Source organism: Hyperoodon ampullatus, assembly GCF_949752795.1.
Source record: "Hyperoodon ampullatus genome assembly, chromosome: 2".
In the NCBI taxonomy this organism is placed as follows: Eukaryota; Metazoa; Chordata; class Mammalia; order Artiodactyla; family Ziphiidae; genus Hyperoodon; species Hyperoodon ampullatus.
Window position 1 is genome coordinate 7,990,948 of NC_136915.1, and position 19,975 is coordinate 8,010,922.

Consider the following 19,975-nt stretch of genomic DNA (forward strand, 5'->3'; position numbering starts at 1 on the left):
ATTATCCTTTCTATTTATAATTAAATAGTTAAGTGAACAGATACGTGTTTGTCTCATTAAAATAACTGTAAGCTGGAGAAAAAGCTAGAATTTTCTTGGTGATAGTTCTTGTAATATGGTATTAGAAAATACCAAAGAAAATCCCATAGCCCTGCATTAACCTGTTGGTTCACTTCCTTATAATTGTGGAAGTGTTGTCTGACTTAGTTTGAGCAAACAGCTAACTTTAAGGATCTGCGATCTGAAAATTTAATGCAGCTCCTGGGGAGGAGTGAATCTGTTCCCTTCATTGGAAGCTTCTGAATAGGACGGAGGACTCCACCCCCCCCTTTTATTACTTAAAAACCTCAAGTAATATAAGACACAGCCAAAATAATTTAAGGCAAAACCCTATAAATACAACAAAATAAGAAAAAAACCCTGAAGGCAAAAAAAAAAAAGATAATAAAAGACTAGATAATTAGGAAATTAAAAAATCTGGTTAGGAAAGGCACATTAATAATTCTTGTAAATAATGTATTTTTGTAACAGACTACTATTATTTTATTCCTTTTTCTCTGGAAAATGAAAAATCCATTAGTTTTTTTCCTTTTGCTTTTACCCGGAAATTAAAGGTTGGTAAGTGGTAATTAGCACAGCTCCTGTCAAAGCCAATTGCCTAATGGGGACCGACATTTGACTTGAGTTGAAAGAATGGTATATGGCTAATGTAGAGTTCATTAGTCCCAGTTGCTTTCTTTGACGTTCTTTTCTCCTAACATAAGAACAGGCATGCCCTGCTCTCCCCTCTCCTATTTTTAGACATATTGCTGTGCTGCTACATTTCAATTCTAGAAGGCCTGGAGGCACAGTGGTGTAAGGAAGGTAAGTGGCAGCTGGGGCAAAAGGTCCCTCCACATTTAGTCTAGGGTTTGTAGACTAAGGTCTTTGCTTCTGCCCCCATCTCTGGCCCTGGGGCGGTGAAAGGGAACACTCCCTACACTGACTCTGTGCTGGGTTCTATGCTCTTCCTCATACTTAACTCCATTTAACCCTTTCAATCTTGGGGCCTTAGGCTAACCTTACATTTTTGGAAACTACTGTCCCATAAAGTTAGACTCAACGTGGGTCTGTCTCACTCCAAAACCCATAGTACTTTTTCCACTCTCCTATGCAGCTGAGATGCTTGGTGGGTTTGTTTCAAGTACAGAAGACCAAGACCAACACCCAGGCCAGTCAACTAAAGCTCTACTGTGTATTTGACAGAAATAACGGAAGAAAACATTTTTCATTCAGCAGGGCAATTCTGTTGACAGAATTGGTGAATAGAGATGCTCTTCTATTATTTCTGGAATACAGGCTTCCTTTACTACTGGGCTAACTACACAGCGTTCACAAGGCTGATTTACTTCTCTTACAGCATCAGCACAATGACTACAGTTAGAAATCTTTGGGCAATCACATTGCAGACATATTAGGCCTTTTCCAGTTGGAGCTGACTCCAACTTATTCCACTGGTATTAACAAAACCAGTCATCTGGATGTAGAGTAGGAAGGAGTATGTGGACTTAAGAGAAAATACAAATAAGTAGAAAGAACACTGGAATTAGAACCAGAAGACCTGCCTTTGAACCCTGGCCCCAGGCCTGGTCATTTGTCTTCTCCTTGGTTATCTCCATCGTGCGTGGAAATACTGCCAGAGGAGAAAGTTTTTTTTTTTTTTTTTTTTTGCGGTACGCGGGCCTCTCACTGTTGTGGCCTCTCCCGTTGCGGAGCACAGGCTCCGGACGCGCAGGCCCTGCAGCCACGGCTCATGGGCCCAGCCACTCCGCGGCATGTGGGATCTTCCCGGACCGGGGCATGAACCTGCGTCCCCTGCATCGGCAGGCGGACTCTCAACCACTGCGCCACCAGGGAACACCCCCCCACCAAAACCTGACTTTTATATGTCATTCTGGATGTTCATAGGGATGAAAACCTCTTCCAAATTAGCCCCAAACCTAATTCTGTTTTATATGTAAATACAAAGTATTTTTTCCAGTTTTAACGTTCCCTGGATCTGTCAAGAATGCAGCCACCTTGTAAATCGAGGATAGATGTGTTACTCTGCCCAGAACATCACTGTTTTGGGAAATCCCATTACAAAGGGCAATGCTGCTTGTGGTATTTGAGTTGACAGTCACTACACACCGTGCCTGGCTGCCTCTAACAAATTCGCAGTAATTCAGTGGGTAAGTACAAGCATCTGACAGCTTCCTTGTGCCTTCCGTATGGTCATCTCCAGAAAGTGACATACTGAGATACACACCGTTTTGTTGGAAATTATTTTCCTTTATTCTGAAATACTACATTTGGGGATATTATGTTGATGAAGGTATGAACATAGGTAGGTTATCAGCTCTGGTTTTCATTTAAGGATAATTAAGAAGGCATTATAAAATATGCTATTAAAAAAGAAATATTGGGGCTCATAAGTGAGAACCAAAAGCGGAAGGCATTAGTAAGAGTACGCTGAGTAGGTCTGAGTCCTCCTTGAGGAAGGGCGCAGGAGAAGGAAACAGTTCTTTTTGTTCCGTTTGTTTTCTGTACCTCTCCCTCGCCCTAGGACTTACTTATTGTCATATTTCTTTACTTAATAATTAGCCAATGTATCTCTTAACAGCATTCTATTTTCCTGTAAGTATGCTTAAAAAGTAAGTCAAATAAGTCAGTAACTAATTATCTTTTCCCTGCAAGAGAGACTGCATTGTAGATTACAAAAACCGAAGAACAAGCTTGTACAGAAACGGGGGAATATAAACCAGAAGTCTCTGCTTTGCACCCAGAGAGACCTGGAGTCATGTCTCATGGAGACTGATTTAATGACCTTTTTATACCCCCTGCTGATAAAACACATTAGAAAACTGAAAAGTTTCACAGTGGTAATGCATATAATTTCACAATACTAAATTAGATATTAGAAATGGTGAATTACACTCCGTATGTCCCTATGGTCTGCAAATTTAATACGTGCCTTTAAAACAAATGAAAAAATTCCTCAACTTGAGAAACAAGTTTGTGGCCATAATCAACACTCTGATATGTCATCTTCTCTACTGTTATTTGTGTTTAAAATTCTGCAGTTCCATCTTTAGAATAAGAATAGTGGGTCTATTACTATGATGGTTGCAGAGTTCAACAGATTGAATCGTGAAAGAGATATACCATTTATCTGATGTAGAAGAAAAAAAAGTAAAAAAAAAAAAAAAAAAAAAGAATAGTGGGTCTGAAATATGACAATTTCTTTTCCCTGCCCTTTACAGCTACTGTTAGAGAACATAAGAACTTGGAATTAGAAGAGGTGGGATATTGCTGGTGCAGCTCTATGGTTCAAAATAGGTCGGAGAGCCCATGTGGCGATCTGGAATAGCTTTTCTGGAAAGGGCATGAAGCCTCTCTTCCAGCCTGTTCCAGGAGAACATTCTCGAAGGCAGCGGGTAGAGGAGTATGTAGGGAGCTACAAAGATTAGGCTGAAGGTATTTACTGACTCTGACACAAAACCCAAGGTTTTCTTTGGCATATTTCTGGCTGCCAGCTATATGGGATCTCGTTTGGCTTGTTTGGGATTCTGCACTTCTCCAGGCAGCGAACTCTTCCTTGATGAAATGCTCCTCAGAGAATACAAGCTCTGTACCTGCTGGAGGCGCAGGCTAAGTTCCTGATTACAGGTCTGTTGAACAGCTTCCGTCTTCTTTATGTCCCAGTTCAAAGCAACAGCCAATGCTTTAGGGTCCTCCTTGGCAACCAACTGCGGCAAGAGTAAGAACCATTAAGAACCAGCACCTCTGCTGCTCTCGTAATTTTCTTTAGGGGGGTGAGAATCAGCAGTATCAGTCTATGTCATGTCTTTATGCTGAAATGCCAGGTCTCCTTCACATTCAATTGTCACAGGCCTCTTCTCACCATACAACACCAACAGGAAAGGACCTCTAGAGAGTAGTTTACTTGGAGCAACAATAAAGTCCTCCGTTCACAGGAAATTTAGCCAAGCTCAAGTCAGTACAGCTTCTTTCCCTTCTAGCTACACCAAGGAAGTACTGGGAACAGGGACAAGGGTGAAGCATAAGAAGGCGCACCCAGGGACTTCCCTGCGGTCCAGTGGTTAAGATTCTGCACTCCCACTGCAGGGGGCACAGGTTTGATCCCTGGTCGGGGAACTAAGATCCCACATGCCACTCGGCATGGCCAAAAATAAAATAAAATAAAAAATAAAAATAAAATAACTGTGAAACAACTGATGAGACAAAAACACAAGCTACAGCAAATCCCCCCCTCCAAAAAAAAGAAAGAAAGAAGGAGCACCCACTTTGATGGGTTCCCCTCATCAAGCCTCCAGTTCCCTGGTCTGAGAGTGCAAGATGATCCCCTCGAGTGGGCCTTTCTCAAGGATATTTTATGTGCTTCTATGGCCTATGGATCTTTTTCAACCACTGACAGATGCATCTCAGAAGCCTGAGTCCTGCTATTCCTCCCTGTCGGGGTCAGACATTTCATTACCTACTTTGGACCAGAAAATAATGTTTGATGATCTGAGGGAGTGCACCCATTTTGTTTAAGAATTGGATTAAATAAGATGTTTGCAAATGCTTTGCATATAATAATGGGCAAATTGACAGTTATGATTCAAGGTCTGCAGAGGGGAAGAAAACCTGATACCAGCCTCTCCTTGCAAAGGTCAGGGTCCCTGGTGCTCACCCACCTCCAAATCTTGACTAGACAAACTCAGCTCTGGGGCGGGTTTCTCCTTCAGCACAGTAAGGATCTGGCTCTTAAGTGCAACTTCGGAGGAGCTCTCTCCAATACCCGTGTCAACTGCATCCCTCTCATCACCGAGGCCAGCTGTGGACTCTGCAAAGCAGATGTGAGACAGAGATCAGCACACCATGTACACATACAGCCATACCAACATCCAGCCGGAGCAATCAGATGGGCAGACAGAAGCCTGTCATCTCAAGATGCCAGCAGCTGTGGTTTCACTGTTTTTGACCACATGGTAAGCATCTGGCTCTCTCTCAAGGAGAGGCTCTGCTGAGTTCTCAGTGTAACTCCTCCAGCCGATGAATCCTACCTTGCTGCTTCAACAGGATGCTGCCCTCCTTCTCCAAAGCCCGGAGGTAAAGCTCCAAGAGCTGCCTGGACTGACGGGCTTCCTCTCTCTGGTCAAGGACCTGCTGGAGGGTGTTCTGGAGCCCCTGGACTGCGACACGACTTTGGCTGAGTTCCTGAGCCAGCTCTGAACACGGGACATCAATAAGCATCTGACAAACAAATACGGACTTTAAGAAATCGGAAAGTACTTTCTAAACGTGATGTTATAGCTCTCAAATACATCAATTTTGCAGACTCATTTCATCTAGTTCCCAAAATTACCTAATATGGCTGCCTGAAAGAAAAGAGGCATGTAAGTTTTCCAGTTTTCCTCTGGTGAAAAAATTAGGAAAATATTGCCTTAGTGCCTTATTAAAAACAAAACAAACAGGGGCTTCCCTGGTGGCCGTGGTATGCCGTGGAACAACTAAGCCCGTGCGCCACAGCTACTGAGCCCTCATGCCACAACTACTGAAGCCTGCGCACCTACAGCCTGTGCTCCGCAACAAGAGAAGCCACCGCAATGAGAAGCCTGTGCACCGCGACGAAGAGTAGCCCCGGCTCGCCGGAACTAGAGAAAGCCCACATGCTTGCAATGAAGACCCAAGGCAGACAAAAATAAATTTTAAAAAATAATAATTAAAAAATAAAATAGTCTTCATAAGAGAAAGATCAAACTTGAAATTCGTGGAGAGTAAATCTAACTTCAGCTGCAGATTAGAATATGGAGCTTAATAAGAAATACAATAATAAGCGTTTGCATTTCTTGAGCACTTACTATGTATCAGTGAGAAAATTGATGTAAAACTCTTAGGACAGAAAGTGACGAGGAGGGCTGCTCTAGATTGGGAAAGGCTTCTTTGAAGAGGGGACTTTATAAGTTATCCTTAACATTCATATTGCATCAATTTTCGAAAAAGTAGTATTAATATACATTCATAAGGTTCAAAATTCAGCAAGTACAAACCTTATGAGGTAAGTACTAGTATTACCACCACCTTAACAGATGAGGAAAATAGGCAAGAGCAGTTAATAACGTCCCAAGGATCAGTCAGTCTTAGTTCTAATCCTCAGGACGCTGTGTAATTGATCCCTGGGCTCCTCCCTTCCCTCCCATCTGTTCTCACTCCCCACGGTCCCCGAGACAGTGGTACCTTTCCTCTACCTGTCACGTGGCCAGCCTCTGCAAGCTCCTGTCCTAAGCTTCCCTGTGGAGCCTAGCTGTCAGGGCCAGGCTCACTCATATTCTGGTATCCCTGTTTTGGTAAGGACTGCTGTGCTCCTTATTCTAGGGGTATCATAATATGCTAGTCTGTTGGGATGCGAAGGGATCTCATGAACCCTTTCTGTTTCTTTTTTTTTGGCCACGGGGCAAGTGGGACCTTAGTTCCCAAACCAGGGATCAAACCTACGCCCCCTGCAGTGGAAGCGCAGAGTCTTAACCACTGGATTGCCAGAGAAAGTCCCCCCTTTCTGTTTCATAAGAAAGAAAAAACAAGGAAGAAAAAAATCAAGCTTGCTCCTGCCCTCCCTCTGCCTGGAACACTCTGGCCCCAACCTTTCCATGGCAGGCTTCCTCTTGTCCTTCAGGGTCTCTTGGGACCTGCCAATGTTTCTCAACTAAATTCTACGAATTTATTCTATGCACAAGCATGTGTGAAAAATGACACTGATCTAAGGGTTTTGCAGCACTGACTAGAAGAGCAAGACTGATGACAACCTACATGTCCCCCAGTGGGGGAGTCTCATTAAATAAGTCATGGTACAGGCATGAAATGGAATATTATGCAGTGGTGAAAAAGAGGTGAGGATGTCTTTTATAAACTGATCTGGAATACTTTCCAAATCTTTAAGACAGAGTAGAGGGCTTCCCTGGTGGCACAGTGGTTAAGAATCTGCCTGCCAATGCATGGGTCACGGGTTCAAGCCCTGGTCCGGGAAGATCCCACATGCTGTGGAGCAACTAAGCCCGTGTGCCACAACTACTGAGCCTGTGCTCTAGAGCCCAGGAGCCACAACTACTGAGCCCGCGTGCCACAACTACTGAAGCCCGTGCGCTTAGAGCCCGTGCTCTGTAACGAGAAGCCCACGCACCGCAACAAGGAGTGGCCCCTGCTTGCTGTAACTAGAGAAAGCCCGCGCTCAGCAATGAAGACCCAACACAGCCAAAAATAAATAAATAAAATAAATAAGTTAAAAAAAAAATTAAAACAGAGTAGAGATTCTTCCACTTGTGTGATATAGGGGAGGATGTGAAAACACTTATGTATTTGTTTGTATATAAAATATCTCTGGAATGGGAAACTGACAGATTGGTTGTCTCCAGGAAGGGGAAGTTGGGTGGCTGGGGGCAGGAGTCAGACTTTTCCTGTATATCCTTTTTTTTCTAAACAGCTTAATTGAGGGATTTCCCTGATGGTTCAGTGGTTAAGACTCCATGCTTCCAATGCAGGGGACGTGGCTTCGATTCCTGGTCGGGGAACTAAGATCCCACATGCTCCGTGGCCAAAAAACCCAGCTTTATCGAGATATAGTTAATATACTATACAATTTACCCATATAAAATGTATAATTCAGTGGGTTTCAGTATAATTAGTGGTCTTCTTGTGATAGTGCAATCACCACCACAATCAGTCTTAGAACATGTTCACCACCCCAGAAAGAATTGCATCCATTAGTAGTTCCTTCTTATTCCTCCTCAAAACTCCCCACCAACCCCATCCCTAGGCAACCACTAATCTACCTTCTATTTCTATGGACTTGTATATTCTGGCCATTTCATATAAATGCAATCATAAAATATGTGGCCTTTCAAATCTGGCTTCTTTCACTTAGCATAATGTTTTCAAGTTTTATCCATGTTGTAGCATGTATTAATACTCCATTCCTTTTTATGGCTGAATAATATATTCCATTGTTTGGATATACCACATTTTATTTATCTAGTTATCAGCTGACGGACATTTGGGTTGTTTTACTTTCTGACTACCTGTGTATCCTTCTATACCTCTTGGATTTTGAACCATGTGGAAGTATTAATATGATTTATTCAAAATAAATATACAAGTTTTAAAAATTACCAAAAGGTCACCTCCTTTCAGGAGCCTTTCCACCACTCTTGGCACACGGCCCTGTCTGACATGCTGCTTATTTTGTCTGCCTCCTTCCACTAGGACTTGAGTTCCATTAGAGCAGGGATTGTGTCTGGCTTGTTCACCACTGTACCCCTGTGCATAGAACTGTGTCAGGCAGAGGACAAGGGCTCAATAAATATTTTTTTGGGTTAACAATACTACTTTTATCCTAATTCTACTGGAGAGGAAACATAAGCAGAGAGGCTAAGTTACCGGTTCAAAGTCATAGAGATGGAGCTAAGATTTAATCTGCATTCTTTAGCAGTACATCCTGGACCCACGCCTTGGGCCTAAGTGGGTCTAGGTGGGGCCTTGGTGTCTGTGTTTCTAAAAAGCTCCACTGGTGATTCTGATGCAGGGTGAGGGGTGAAAATTTCCTACTCTAGGTGAGAGAATTAGAAAATGGAGAACCTTGGTTGTTATCTAAGAATTACTTAAAAATTAAGAAGCGATGAAATTATTATGGCAGAATGCATGGCAACTAAGGCGTTGGGGGCAGCACAGGCTGGAGGAACGTGGCTATGGGTTGCGGAGGAGGCTTACTTGGAGGTCCTCCTCGGACAGGAGGATGATGCTGGACAGGTCTTCTTTCAGCTGCCTGGCCACATTCTTCCACTTCAACCCTGCCCCGCTGTCTGTTTCATCTCCGTCAAAAGACTCTTGGGTAATCCAAGCTGTACCTCCATCTGATACATGGGAGAAAATGCCGGTCAGAGTCAGATTAACTGGAAGTGCCGTTTTCACTTCCTCCTCCAACTCAGACCTCAAGGATGTCGGCACATCCTTCCGAAAGATCACTTAGAATAATTTCGATGGTGAAGGAAGCACCTTTTCTCAGGGATTCATGGGAAAGCCAATCCCCATCTAGGACCTTAATTTTCCCTCTTGTTCCATCCTCCATTTCTTTTTTTTTTTTTTTTTTTTTTGGCCGCAGCAGGCCTTAGCTGCAGCATGCGGGGATCTTTGTTTGGCATGAGGGATCATTCGCTGCGGTGTGTGGGTTTCTCTCTAGTTGTGGCGCGTGGGCTCCAGAGCACGTGGGCTCTGTAGTTTGTGGCACGCGGGCTCTCTAGTTGTGGCGTGCGGGCTCTCTAGTTGTGGCGTGCAGGCTCAGTAGCTGTGGCACGAGGGCTTAGTTGCCCCGTGGCATGTAGGATCTTAGTTCCCCGACCAGGGATTGAACCCACATCCCCTTCATTGGAAGGTAGATTTTTTTACCAGCAGACCACTGGGGAAGTCCCCATCTTCCATTTACTTCTGTGTGAAACTGCTGTGCATTCTTTTACGGAAGGAAGCCACTTAAATCCAATGTATGCTTATGCATACCCAGAATACTGTCACACTTCCCTTCAGGTTAGTTTTTGTGTCTGTGGGTGTGTTCTATTTCTGTATGCAAAAACATTCATCCTCATCAGCACTTCTCCTGTGCTTGGGGATGGGTCTTATCCTTGACTGGAGGAGCTGCAGCCACTGTTTGCTGTCCCTTGGGCCAGAGTACAAAGGTGGCTGGGAAAGCCATTGCTGAAGGGTGACTTGCTCACTTTAGTGGCCTAGGGACTTACCTCAAGACACTTCTTTAGCTCTTTGATCCTTGCCCGTCAATATTAGTTCCCTTTGTATTTCCAGTGAGGATGATGCTAATGATGGTGATAGGTAGTATTTATTTGTCTTACTGTGTACCAGGTAAGATCTAAATGCTTTCTATCAGTGGCTCTCAACTGGGAGTGATTTTGCCCATCCCACCCCCAGTAGACATTTGACAATGTCTAGAGGCATTTTTGGTTGTCACAATTAGGGTGAGGAGATGCTACTGACACCTAGTAGGTAAAGGCCAGCGATGCTGCTAAACGTCCTGCAAGACACAGGACAGCAACCCCACAACAAAGAATTCTCCGGCCCAAAATGTCAGTAGTACTGTTGAGAAGCCATGGCTTCATATGTACTATGTTCTAGTATCCTTGCAACAACGCTAGGAGACAGGTACTGTAATTATTATTTCAATATGGGGCTGAAACGTTAGATAATTTGCTCAAGGTCACATGGCTAGTAAATGGCAGAGCCAGGATTCAGACCAGACAGTCTGACCCAACCTGCGGCACAGACCTCTCTGCCTTGCTGCGTTTTAGTTGCTGTCGGTCTGTGAGTTATTTAAGAACTGAGCACGTCTCATTCATCTTCATCCCCAGACTCAGCACCACTCTGGTATACAGAAGGTGCTCAGTAAATGTTTGCTGCATAAATGCTTAAACAGGCAGCCAAACAGCAACCAGGTGCCTATGCAGTAAAATAAATCATGATGGATGGTATATTATATATACGGCCAGCATTTCTTACCTGAATTGTTGTAAGCCCACTTCTCATTCCCAGCCAGTGCCACAAACTTAGTATTGGCAGGAAGACACAGGAAGTAATCGTCATCATCCACTATGGTGCCATCCTCTGCCAGGACCAGGGTGACTGGTGCCAGGGACTTGTCAATGGCCAGAATGTCACAAGCTGAGAGGAATAAAATATTTGGTAATTGACAAGTATCCATAGGGAAATTACATCTGTCCTTGCACTCTCAATATGTATGCCCTGGGACTTCCCTGGTGGTGCAGTGGTTAAGAATCTGTCTGCCAATGCATGGGACACAGGTTTGAGCCCTGGTCCGAGAAGATCCCACATGCCGTGGTGCAACTAAGCCCATGTGCCACAACTACTGAGCCTGTGCTCTAGAGCCCGCGAGCCACAACTGCTGAGCCCACATGCCACAACTACTGAAGCCCGCATGCCTAGAGCCTGTGCTCCGCAACAAGAGAAGCCACTGCAATGAGAAGCCCGCGCACCGCAGCGAAGAGTAGCCCCCGCTTGCCTCAACTAGAGAAAGCCCCCGCGCAGCAACGAAGACCCAGTGCAGCCAAAAATAAATTTAAAAAATAAGTATGCCCCCAGAGCCTAGAAAAATCCCTGGTAATAACTATAATAACTATAATGATGACCAATAGTACTAATATAACACTTACCATGCCCCTGGTACTGGACTAAGTGCTTTTCACATACAGCATTTAATTTCCTAACAATCCTATAATGCAGATACTATTGTTGCTCCCATTTTTACATATGTCAAGCCCAAGGCTCAGAGAAGTTAAGTAATTTGCCCAAGGTCACACAGTAAGTGGCAGAGCCGGCATTTCAACCCACAGTCTGGCTCTTGAAAATATGTTTTTCTTCCAGCTACTCTACACCCACATTAGGAGGCACTTGAGCCTTTACTTGGATGAACAACAAACCAAAGTCTGATTTGATTCCTTGAGAACAAGCAGTCTTTCATTCATTTCCTCAGTGGTCTACTCAAGTTCTCCTATGTGTCAAATGTCACAAAGAAAAAAGAGAAAAAGAAAAGAAAACTTTAAAAAAGAAAAGAAAAAAAATGACTTTATGTTCTCGTAGTATCTTTCTTTGCAGCCTTACTAACCTATAGGAAAGTATAAGAGAAGCAGAAGGCAGAAGTTTGTAACAGTAGCTTTTCATCTTCATGATCACTGGGCAAGAGGCTTTGTCCAGGGCAGGTCTGTACCATCCCATTTAGTAATAGCAATGCCTAAAATGCTAATGGGACTACAGTAGGCAGAGAAGCAGCCAAGAGACTACAAAGTTCATTGGGCAATGCTGTCTTCCACCCAAATAGAACAGCAAGCCTTGTATAGGCTGAGCTCCAGAAACACAAGCACTTACACAAGCCTCTGTGCCAAATGCATCCAGCCACTGCACTGACGGGGCACTAAAACTTAAGCAACTTCATGCCAAGCAAAAAACATGTAAACCCTTATATGGCAAAAGCCATGTCACTAAAGCATTTAGAGTACTTTGGCTGTTCCTGCATCTCTGAAAGACATCTGTCTGATATCTTTGGGCTTGGTGACCCTGGGAGGAAGCCCTGAACATGCTGACACACACATCCACTACATGCCCGGGGATGACACACACGTTTAACCAATAGAACTTCTTTGGGTAAGCAATTTACTGCTACAGGCCAGCAACGTGTAAGTCATTTGAATATATCATCTCCTTCCAGAGTCCCAATCCTGTGGAGCAGGGCTGGAAATACACCCACTTTGCTGATGAGAAAACTGGGGATGGAGAGATGGTTAAGTGCAAGGTCAGGCAGCTAGTAACAGTATGCGGCTCAAAATTTCTGTCAACTCGGTCACTCACAACAGACGTTCCTTGTCTGGCCCTCCCGGATGGTCGGTAACAGCTCCCTCTTTACCGCACAGGTACCTGCTAGAGCTGACTGTGGAAACCCGCTCCCACCCCGCCGTAGGCTCAGCTGGGGGACCCAGTACAACCGTAGGGAGCCTGAGTGGCAGGAACACACTGGACTGGGTTCGATCCAAAATCTGAGTCATCTGAGGCGAGGCACCGAAGTAGAGTCTGTCTTAATTCGCGTATTGCTTCCCGTCTGCCTCTCCACCATATGAATCTCACACAAGATAAGTTAAAGCGCCTGTAAACGCTATGAAACTGCTAAGTCGCCATAACCACCTGAGTCATCTCTGTTCCAAAGCTCCACTCGAGCGACAAGAAGCCCCAAGTCGCCTCTCCTGACCCCGCCTTGCCCTGCCGGACATCCCCACCTCTCCCCGGGTCCCTTCAGCCCGGGCCCCGGCCCCCCAAGTCCTCGCCCCCGTCCCGTGCCAACCCTTGCTCCTCAGCTCCTCGAGGCAGGAGGCCGCCACGCCGTGCTGTTCCCGGCTGTGGTTGCGGCACAGGAGACACTGCTTTAGAGCCCGGATCTCGCTGGGTTCTGGAACGCTGGGGCCCCCGACCACCTCCGTCATCTTCAGGGTCTGACCAGACCAACGCTGGGACGTCAGGGGTGCTGGGCGCGGGAGTCCTACCCAACTCCACCCTCCGCGGCATGCCGGGAGATGTAGTTCTCGCTGTAGCAAATCACGCGTGGGACCGAGGCACGCCGGGAGATGTAGTTCTAGTTGCAGCTAATCCCCTGCGGCCCCGGGGGCATGCCGGGAGCTGTAGTCTGTGGGTTCAAAGACGACTTAGGTCGCGCAATTCAGACCCCGGAGGTGTTTTTTTTTTTTTTTTTTCTGCCTTATATTAAGGAGTTGCATTCGCGCGTTCAAAATGAGGTCAATAGGAATTTATTTTGTATTATGAAGGACACGCCTGTATACTCCCTTGAATTGTTACAGCACTCCTTTCTGTATATATAGATAGATGCAAGATATTAATACATAAAGCAGTGTCATTGTACTGTGTTAATTTGTTTTTCCTTTCCAACCTGAACAGATCTATAAAATGTCCCAACCTACACGCTGATCTGAAGGAAGTCAGTTTTAAAAATTGATGAGTGTAGTTTTCAGTCTGGCTGAAAACATAACAGAGAAGCATAAGATACTCGCACATTTCCACTCTTTCTTTTTTTTTTTTTTTTGAACACTAAAGAGGCTTTTAATTATGTAGTATTATCTATAAGTACAAAGACTTTCCCAATCACGTCACTTAGAGATCATTTTATCCACTGCTCTGTTTGGCTGCCAGTCTCTTGTCTCTTTCCTCAGCAATGGTAAGGCGGATACCCTTTCCACGAGGAAGAGAGATCCCTGGTTTGTTGCCTTTGCCAATAACAAAAATGTTGGAGAGCCGCGTGGCAAAGCTACTGCCGTTGGCATCTTTCACACGAACTACATCAAAAGAACCAGGATGTCTCTCCCGGTTAGTGATCACACCAATTCTTCCCAGGTTAGCACCTCCAGTCACCATGCACAGGTTACCAGTGTCAAATTTGATGAAATCAGTAATCTTGCCAGTCTCCAAATCAATCTGAATGGTGTCATTCACCTTGATGAGGAGATCAGGGTAGCGGATGGTGCGAGCATCATGGGTCACCAGATGAGGGATTCCTTTTGTCCCCACAAAGATCTTTCTCACTTTGCACAACTTATACTTGGCCCCCTCAGGTGTAATGAACAGCAAAGCGGCCCTTGGTGTCATAGATCAGACGAAAATTCTCTCCAGTCTTGTCAATGCTGATGACATCCATAAAACCAGCAGGGTAGGTTCTATCAGTGCGGACCTTGCCATCAATCTTAATGAAACGCTGCATGCAGATCTTCTTTACTTCATCTCCTGTTAGGGCATATTTAAGTCTGTTCCTTAGGAAAATAATTAGGGGGGAGACATTCCCTCAGCTTGTGGGGACCGGTAGATGGACGAGGAGCAAACACACCAGTCAGTTTATCCAGTATCCAATGCTTTGGAGCTGCTACGTGCTTCAGGTGCTTCTTGGGACCACAAGCCATGGCTGCGCTAGGCATGGAAAGAGCTCCACTCTTTCGATTCCCTGCTTCAGCTCTGCAAATTGGGTTGGGACCTCGGAACGAAATGCTTAAATAACTAGATTAAACATTAAGGCTCAAAGAAATCAGAGAGAAAAGGGTAAATGCGAACCACATCACTGTTGAGATGTTCTGATGCTCCTTGACAATATATTTGTCTTTGTTCTAATACTGTTACTTATGGAAAAGTCTGTGTTTTTCACTCCTGAAAAACTAACATTTAAGATTAAAATAATATTTAAAAAATTATCAGAAAGTTTCCTTGCTTAAAAAGGGGGCATTCTATATAAACAAGGAATAATTATCAGCCCGTATTCATTCAGGGTCAATCTCTTTCATATTGTGTTTATTAAAGGAAATCAGATATTATGAGAAAAAGACATGTAAAAGTGTTTGGTAGGAGGAATTGTTAACTGAGGCAACACTTTTGAATACACCACCATTGATCAAAAAACAACTGCAATGTAACTCACTGATAGTTCTAATGTATGCAACCCTTTCGTATAATTTCACAATTAGCTTAAAATCTAACAACTCAACCGCTATAAAGTGATAACGGTTCGTAGAAGCCTCTCCTCTCCAAAAAGCCCCCTCTTCTGAGTTCTCCTCATAGACCTGCATACCGTTATCAGACTCCTAGCTCCAAGATGTAATTGCGTGTGTGTGTATTTGGCCTAGACTTGAGAGCAGGGGTTGAGTCTTGGATCTTTTTATTTCTCGCGGCTACCAAAGTGCCTGGCAAATGGTAGGCACCCAACGGAACCATCAGTTAATTAATTAATTAATTTCCAGGTTTCTTCACATTCATTCATTTATTAAATATTTAGGGTGTCCCTACATGTGCCCAAGGCACTGTGAAGATGGGCAGAGATTTAATTCAATAAGTATAATATATATATAAGAAATCAAAAAGGACAGGCATCGTTCTTGCTGGAAAGCAGAGACCTAATGGAAACAGTGAGCGGTGTGGGGGACGTGGGAGTTCCCCTCTCCTCCCCGGGTGTCCCCCATCGACAGCTCAGTTCCGGCTACTTTAGTCTGGGCGAGAGAGCGAGAGCGAGGGCGCTTGGGAGAAGCCTCGCCCAGCGGCGATAGACTAGTCAGGCCTCAGAAAGATGGCGTCCTCGGAGCAGGCAGAGCAGCCGAGCCAGGTAAGGGGAGTGGGACTGCCCCGCCGTACTGGCGGGGACCCCGCTGGAGGGGGCGCTCGGCGGGTGGCTGGGAGCCCGGTGGGGACCCTGAGCCTCGGAAGCCGGGGGCTCCGACCTCTTGCCCCCTCTGGGGCCCCGCCCCTCCCCTCCCCGGGTTCTCGCCGCCTGGCCCCTCCCCGCGTGACCCCTCCTTGACCACATTCCCGAGCAGGGGGCCCGGGGGCGCCCGAGGGCCCCCCCACTTCCCGCCTGCCGGTCCCTCGGGTCCCACTTGTGCTTGGCCAGGTCTGTGGCGGGACCCTTGAGAAGCCCCCCAGGCTTGAGATGCGAGGGCCCCTGCTTGAGGAGAGGGGTGAGAGGCTGGATCGTTCCCGGCCCTTCCCTCTCGGGATGGGCCTTACTCCATCAGGGTTCCCTCTCTCTCGCAGTCTCAGCCTTCTGGGTGGCCCCGCTGCCAGCCTCTTCGTCTTTAGTCACTTTTGCGTTTCCCCTGCCAAGTTGGAGGGGGGGAAATGTACTTGGACCCTCTCAGTGCGTTGGTAGGAAGTGGACTCACTGTAATCAACCTACGCCACCGAGCTTTTGGCTGGTGATCCGTCTTTGCTGCCCAGAGTTAGGTTTTCTTGGCCAGGGGCTCTAGCTTTTCAGGCACAGACTCAGCCAAATCCCACTCCAGTCGGGGGACCTTGAGGACCAGTGCTCCTGCCTGTACGTCTGCTGTCCGGAAGCAGTGGATGCTAAGGCCTCTGTAGGCGTTTGTAGTCCAAAGGTGGGGTGGGCTGAGGTGAGGAGGATGGGGTAAGCGGTACCTTACAGTTACGGAGTGTGTGCTGTCATGCGGAAGACAAATTACGCTTATTATCTCGTTTAATGCTCATTACAATCTTTATGAAGTACGGGCTATTAACCGCCATTTTGCAGGGTCTGTAACGGGCCGCAAATCATTTGCCTGATTAAGCCTGGATTTGAACCCGGCTGTGGGAGTCCACTAGTTAGCCCTACATGTTTAAGTTTAGTTAGGATTAGACAGAGGAGGAAGAAAATGGTTTCAACCTGGACCTCATCACTTATCTTTCACCTGCTTGAAACACCTGTGGACTTCTCAGCGGCCTCCTGGTATTTCAGTTCCTTCCTTGGAAGAATACGGCTTAGTGTTTCTTATTACTCTTTTATTCTTCATGATAATTCTGTTACAGGAATTGCACATAGAGGAATTGTGAGTTCCCCAGACCAGCTTCCGTTAGCAGAGTGAATGATTCAGAGAGATGTCCAGATTGTAAAACGTGAGAAATAACTCGGGCTGATTCTGGTCTTCTCACTGTCGGAAATTCTGGAGTGTGGAGAGTGTCCTGGTGGTGGGGTGGTCCCTCCTTTCCTGCCTTAACCCGCTTAGCTTGCTGAAATGCTGAGGCTCCTCAGAATCTAGTTTCTTCTGAGCTGTTACATGTTAGGAATGCCCATAGGCTGGGATTAAAGGATGCCAGCGCATGTAATTTGCCAGTGCTGTGAAGGTTACTAAAAATTCTGCCACTCGGAGCCTTTGTAGTGCCCAAGGATTCCTTTGGTTCTGGAAATTGTCCTCTCTGTACACGTGCAAGGGATCTAGGTTCCTTAAGGGGGCTGGGCCAGTACTTGTTTGGTTTTCAACTCTGCTGCTTCTTTGCCCTCCCCTGATAGAGATGGGATTGCATCAGAAAATGCTGGCAGCTTGGGAAAAAACTTGAATGCTTCATGCCAAATTCTGTCACTGACAATAAGCTGCAAATGCACACTTAAAAAAAATTTTTTTTTAAAGTTTTATTTTTGGCTGTGTTGGGTCTTTGCTGCTGCGCGCAGTCTCTCTAGTGAGGCGAGCGGGGGCTACTCTTCGTTGCTGTGCGCGGGCTCCTCATTGCGGTGGCTTCTCTTCTTGCGGAGCACGGGGTCTAGGCGCGGGCTTCAGTAGTTGTGACTCACGGGCTCTAGAGTGCAGGCTCAGTATTGTGGCGCATGGGCTTAGTTGCTTCGTGGCATGGGGGATCTTCCCGGGCCAGGGATCAAACCTTTGTCCCCTGCATTGGCAGGCAGATTCTTACCCACTGCACCCCCAGGGAAGCCCCAAATGCACACATTTAAAGTAAACCAACTCTCTTTAGCAGTTGCTTCTCATTTCATTTTCTAGTCCCGATCAGTGGATTTCCCATTTCTCCAGTAAAGCAGAGTGGAACTGAAAGAACGAACTGTTTGGGTATTTCCTCCAAACCTGGTTTGTGTCTGAGAGGAACGCATCACACCTGTGGGACTGAGGCAGTATTCTGTCTCTCATAGAAAGTTTGTTAGCTGGCCGTGTGGCATCAGTCTCTCATTTTGAAAGATTAAGGGTAAATAACCAACAATTTCTTTCTTTGAAAGGCAGTGTAGAGCAGTGGTTAGAAGTATGGACTCTGGAGCCATCCCCACTGGGCTAGAATCCTAGCACCACTACTTACCAGCTGTGTGATCTTGGACAAGTTACTTAACTCCTCTGGTTTTAGTTTCCCCATCTGTAAAATAGGAATAATACTAGTGCCTCTCTCGTAGCATTGCTCTGAGGATTAAATGAATTAGCTTATTTTAGAACAGCGCCTGACACAGTGTGTTACCCGTTATTATTCCATTCAGTAAACTCTGGAGTTTCACTTATAAACCATCTAAGCCTTTTCTCCATCCCTATTAAAACATTTTTTGGGATATGAAATTTCATATGTTGACCACCAGTCCACTGAGGTTGGTTTTTTATTTGCTCGGGAAGTAATTCCCTTGAAATTTAAAGGAACACGCTGAGTGCCGGTGTTTATCCTAGCTGTCCTTTGTGTCTTTTAGATTTCAGCGATATACTCTCTTTTTCATAATGGTATAGTCTTTTTAGGCTGTCTTCAAAACAGTCTGTTGGAATTGCATTTATTGCTTAGCCTGTTTACTCCACATCACTCGGTTTTGTATGGCTAATCTCTTATCAAAGTCCCTTCTAGGGACTTCCCTGGTGGCACAATGGTTAAGACTCCAAGCTCCCAATGCAGGGGGCCCAGGTTCAACCCGTGGTCGGGGAACTAGATCCCACATGCATGCCAAAACTAAGAGTTCGCATGCTGCAATTAACGAGTCTGCCTGCTGCAACTGAGACCTGGCACAACCAAATAAATAAATAAAATATTAAAAAAAAAAAAGTCCCTTCTAGTCTGTACGTGTTACGGCCCATAGGAATGGGAGATGTCATCCCTGATTTTGTACTTTCCCATCAGTTTTTCTGTCTTTAGTGAAGGGCAGAAGCATGGTTCAATCTGATTGTTTAATGGTTGTTGAATATTGAGAATTATTACAGAACGTAGATTTCTAATCTGTTCAGGTTCACTGGATATAATAACTTTTGGACTGAGAAAACACAGAGGCAGGGAAGGGAGAAGAGGACAGCAAAGATGTTACGGAGTGGAAGAGCCTTGTATCCTGACAGACTTTGGTTTGAACTCCAGCACTCGCTTACTATTGGCCTTGTCACTCTACCTCTCTGAACCTCAGTTTTCTTCTCTGTAAAATGGGAGTAATAATAATCCCATTTGAGGGTTGGCTGAAGTCACAGATGTTAAGAGTGTATGGTGCATCTTAAGTGCTCAGTGAATGTTGGTTTCCTTCTCCAAGTCTCTACGCAGTTTTGGAAGATGATTGAACTCTTGAATAACAGTAGCTCAAATAGATATTTTTCCCCTCACTCTTTATTTTGAAAAGTTTCCAACCTATAGGAAAGTTGAAAGAATAATACAGAGAACTCCTGTAAAACTCCCATAAAAACTTCACCAAGATACACTGTTTACATTTCGCTGAATTAGCTTTATCTCAGTCTATATATATATATATTTTTTGAAGGATTTGATAGTAAGTTACAAACATGATATTTCATCCTAGAATACTTCATCTTGTCTCTCATAAGAGTAAGGTAATTCTCCTTCATAACCATAATACCATTATCACACAAGAAGTTTGGTATTGATAAAGTATTATTTACTAATACCACATTCAAAATTCTCCAATTAAAAAAAATCAGGATCCAATGAAGAAATAGGGAGTGCATTGATTTGTCTCTTTAGTCTGCTTTAATTTAGAATGACTCCCTAGCCTTTAAAGTTTTTTAAAAACTTTTTACTGGTGTTTAACATACACCCAGAAAGTACACCAATTATGTGTCTAGCTTGGTGAATTTTCACGGAGTGAGCACACACTTGTGTAACC

General features: G+C 45.0%; 3 protein-coding genes across 3 annotated transcripts in view; 1 reads left to right on the forward strand and 2 right to left on the reverse strand.

Moving 5' to 3' along the window:
• Positions 1-2,302: 2,302 nt before the first annotated feature.
• DFFA (DNA fragmentation factor subunit alpha) lies at positions 2,303-13,064 on the reverse strand (the record flags this gene model as incomplete). The annotated part of the gene is made up of 6 exons (XM_079697617.1): positions 2,303-3,767; positions 4,719-4,867; positions 5,088-5,277; positions 8,785-8,927; positions 10,576-10,737; positions 12,926-13,064. The coding sequence occupies 6 exons, from the start codon at positions 13,062-13,064 to the stop codon at positions 3,555-3,557; spliced, it is 996 nt and encodes a 331-aa protein (XP_079553743.1). The 3' UTR covers positions 2,303-3,554.
• A 636-nt stretch (positions 13,065-13,700) lies between these two features.
• Positions 13,701-14,546, reverse strand: LOC307048157 (small ribosomal subunit protein eS4-like; the record flags this gene model as incomplete). Its single annotated transcript, XM_079697098.1, is given in 3 exon segments — positions 13,701-14,209; positions 14,211-14,419; positions 14,421-14,546. Coding segments are annotated over 3 exon segments (786 nt in total). The 3' UTR covers positions 13,701-13,758.
• Positions 14,547-15,691: 1,145 nt separating this feature from the next.
• The window catches only part of PEX14 (peroxisomal biogenesis factor 14), a gene marked incomplete at its 3' end in the record, with an annotated part of 139,613 nt that continues 135,329 nt past the window's right edge, over positions 15,692-19,975 (forward strand). The window contains exon 1 of the mRNA XM_079698401.1: positions 15,692-15,733. Within this exon, the coding sequence (XP_079554527.1) occupies positions 15,698-15,733 (36 nt within the window). The 5' untranslated portion in view covers positions 15,692-15,697. The remainder of the gene's footprint in view (positions 15,734-19,975) is intronic.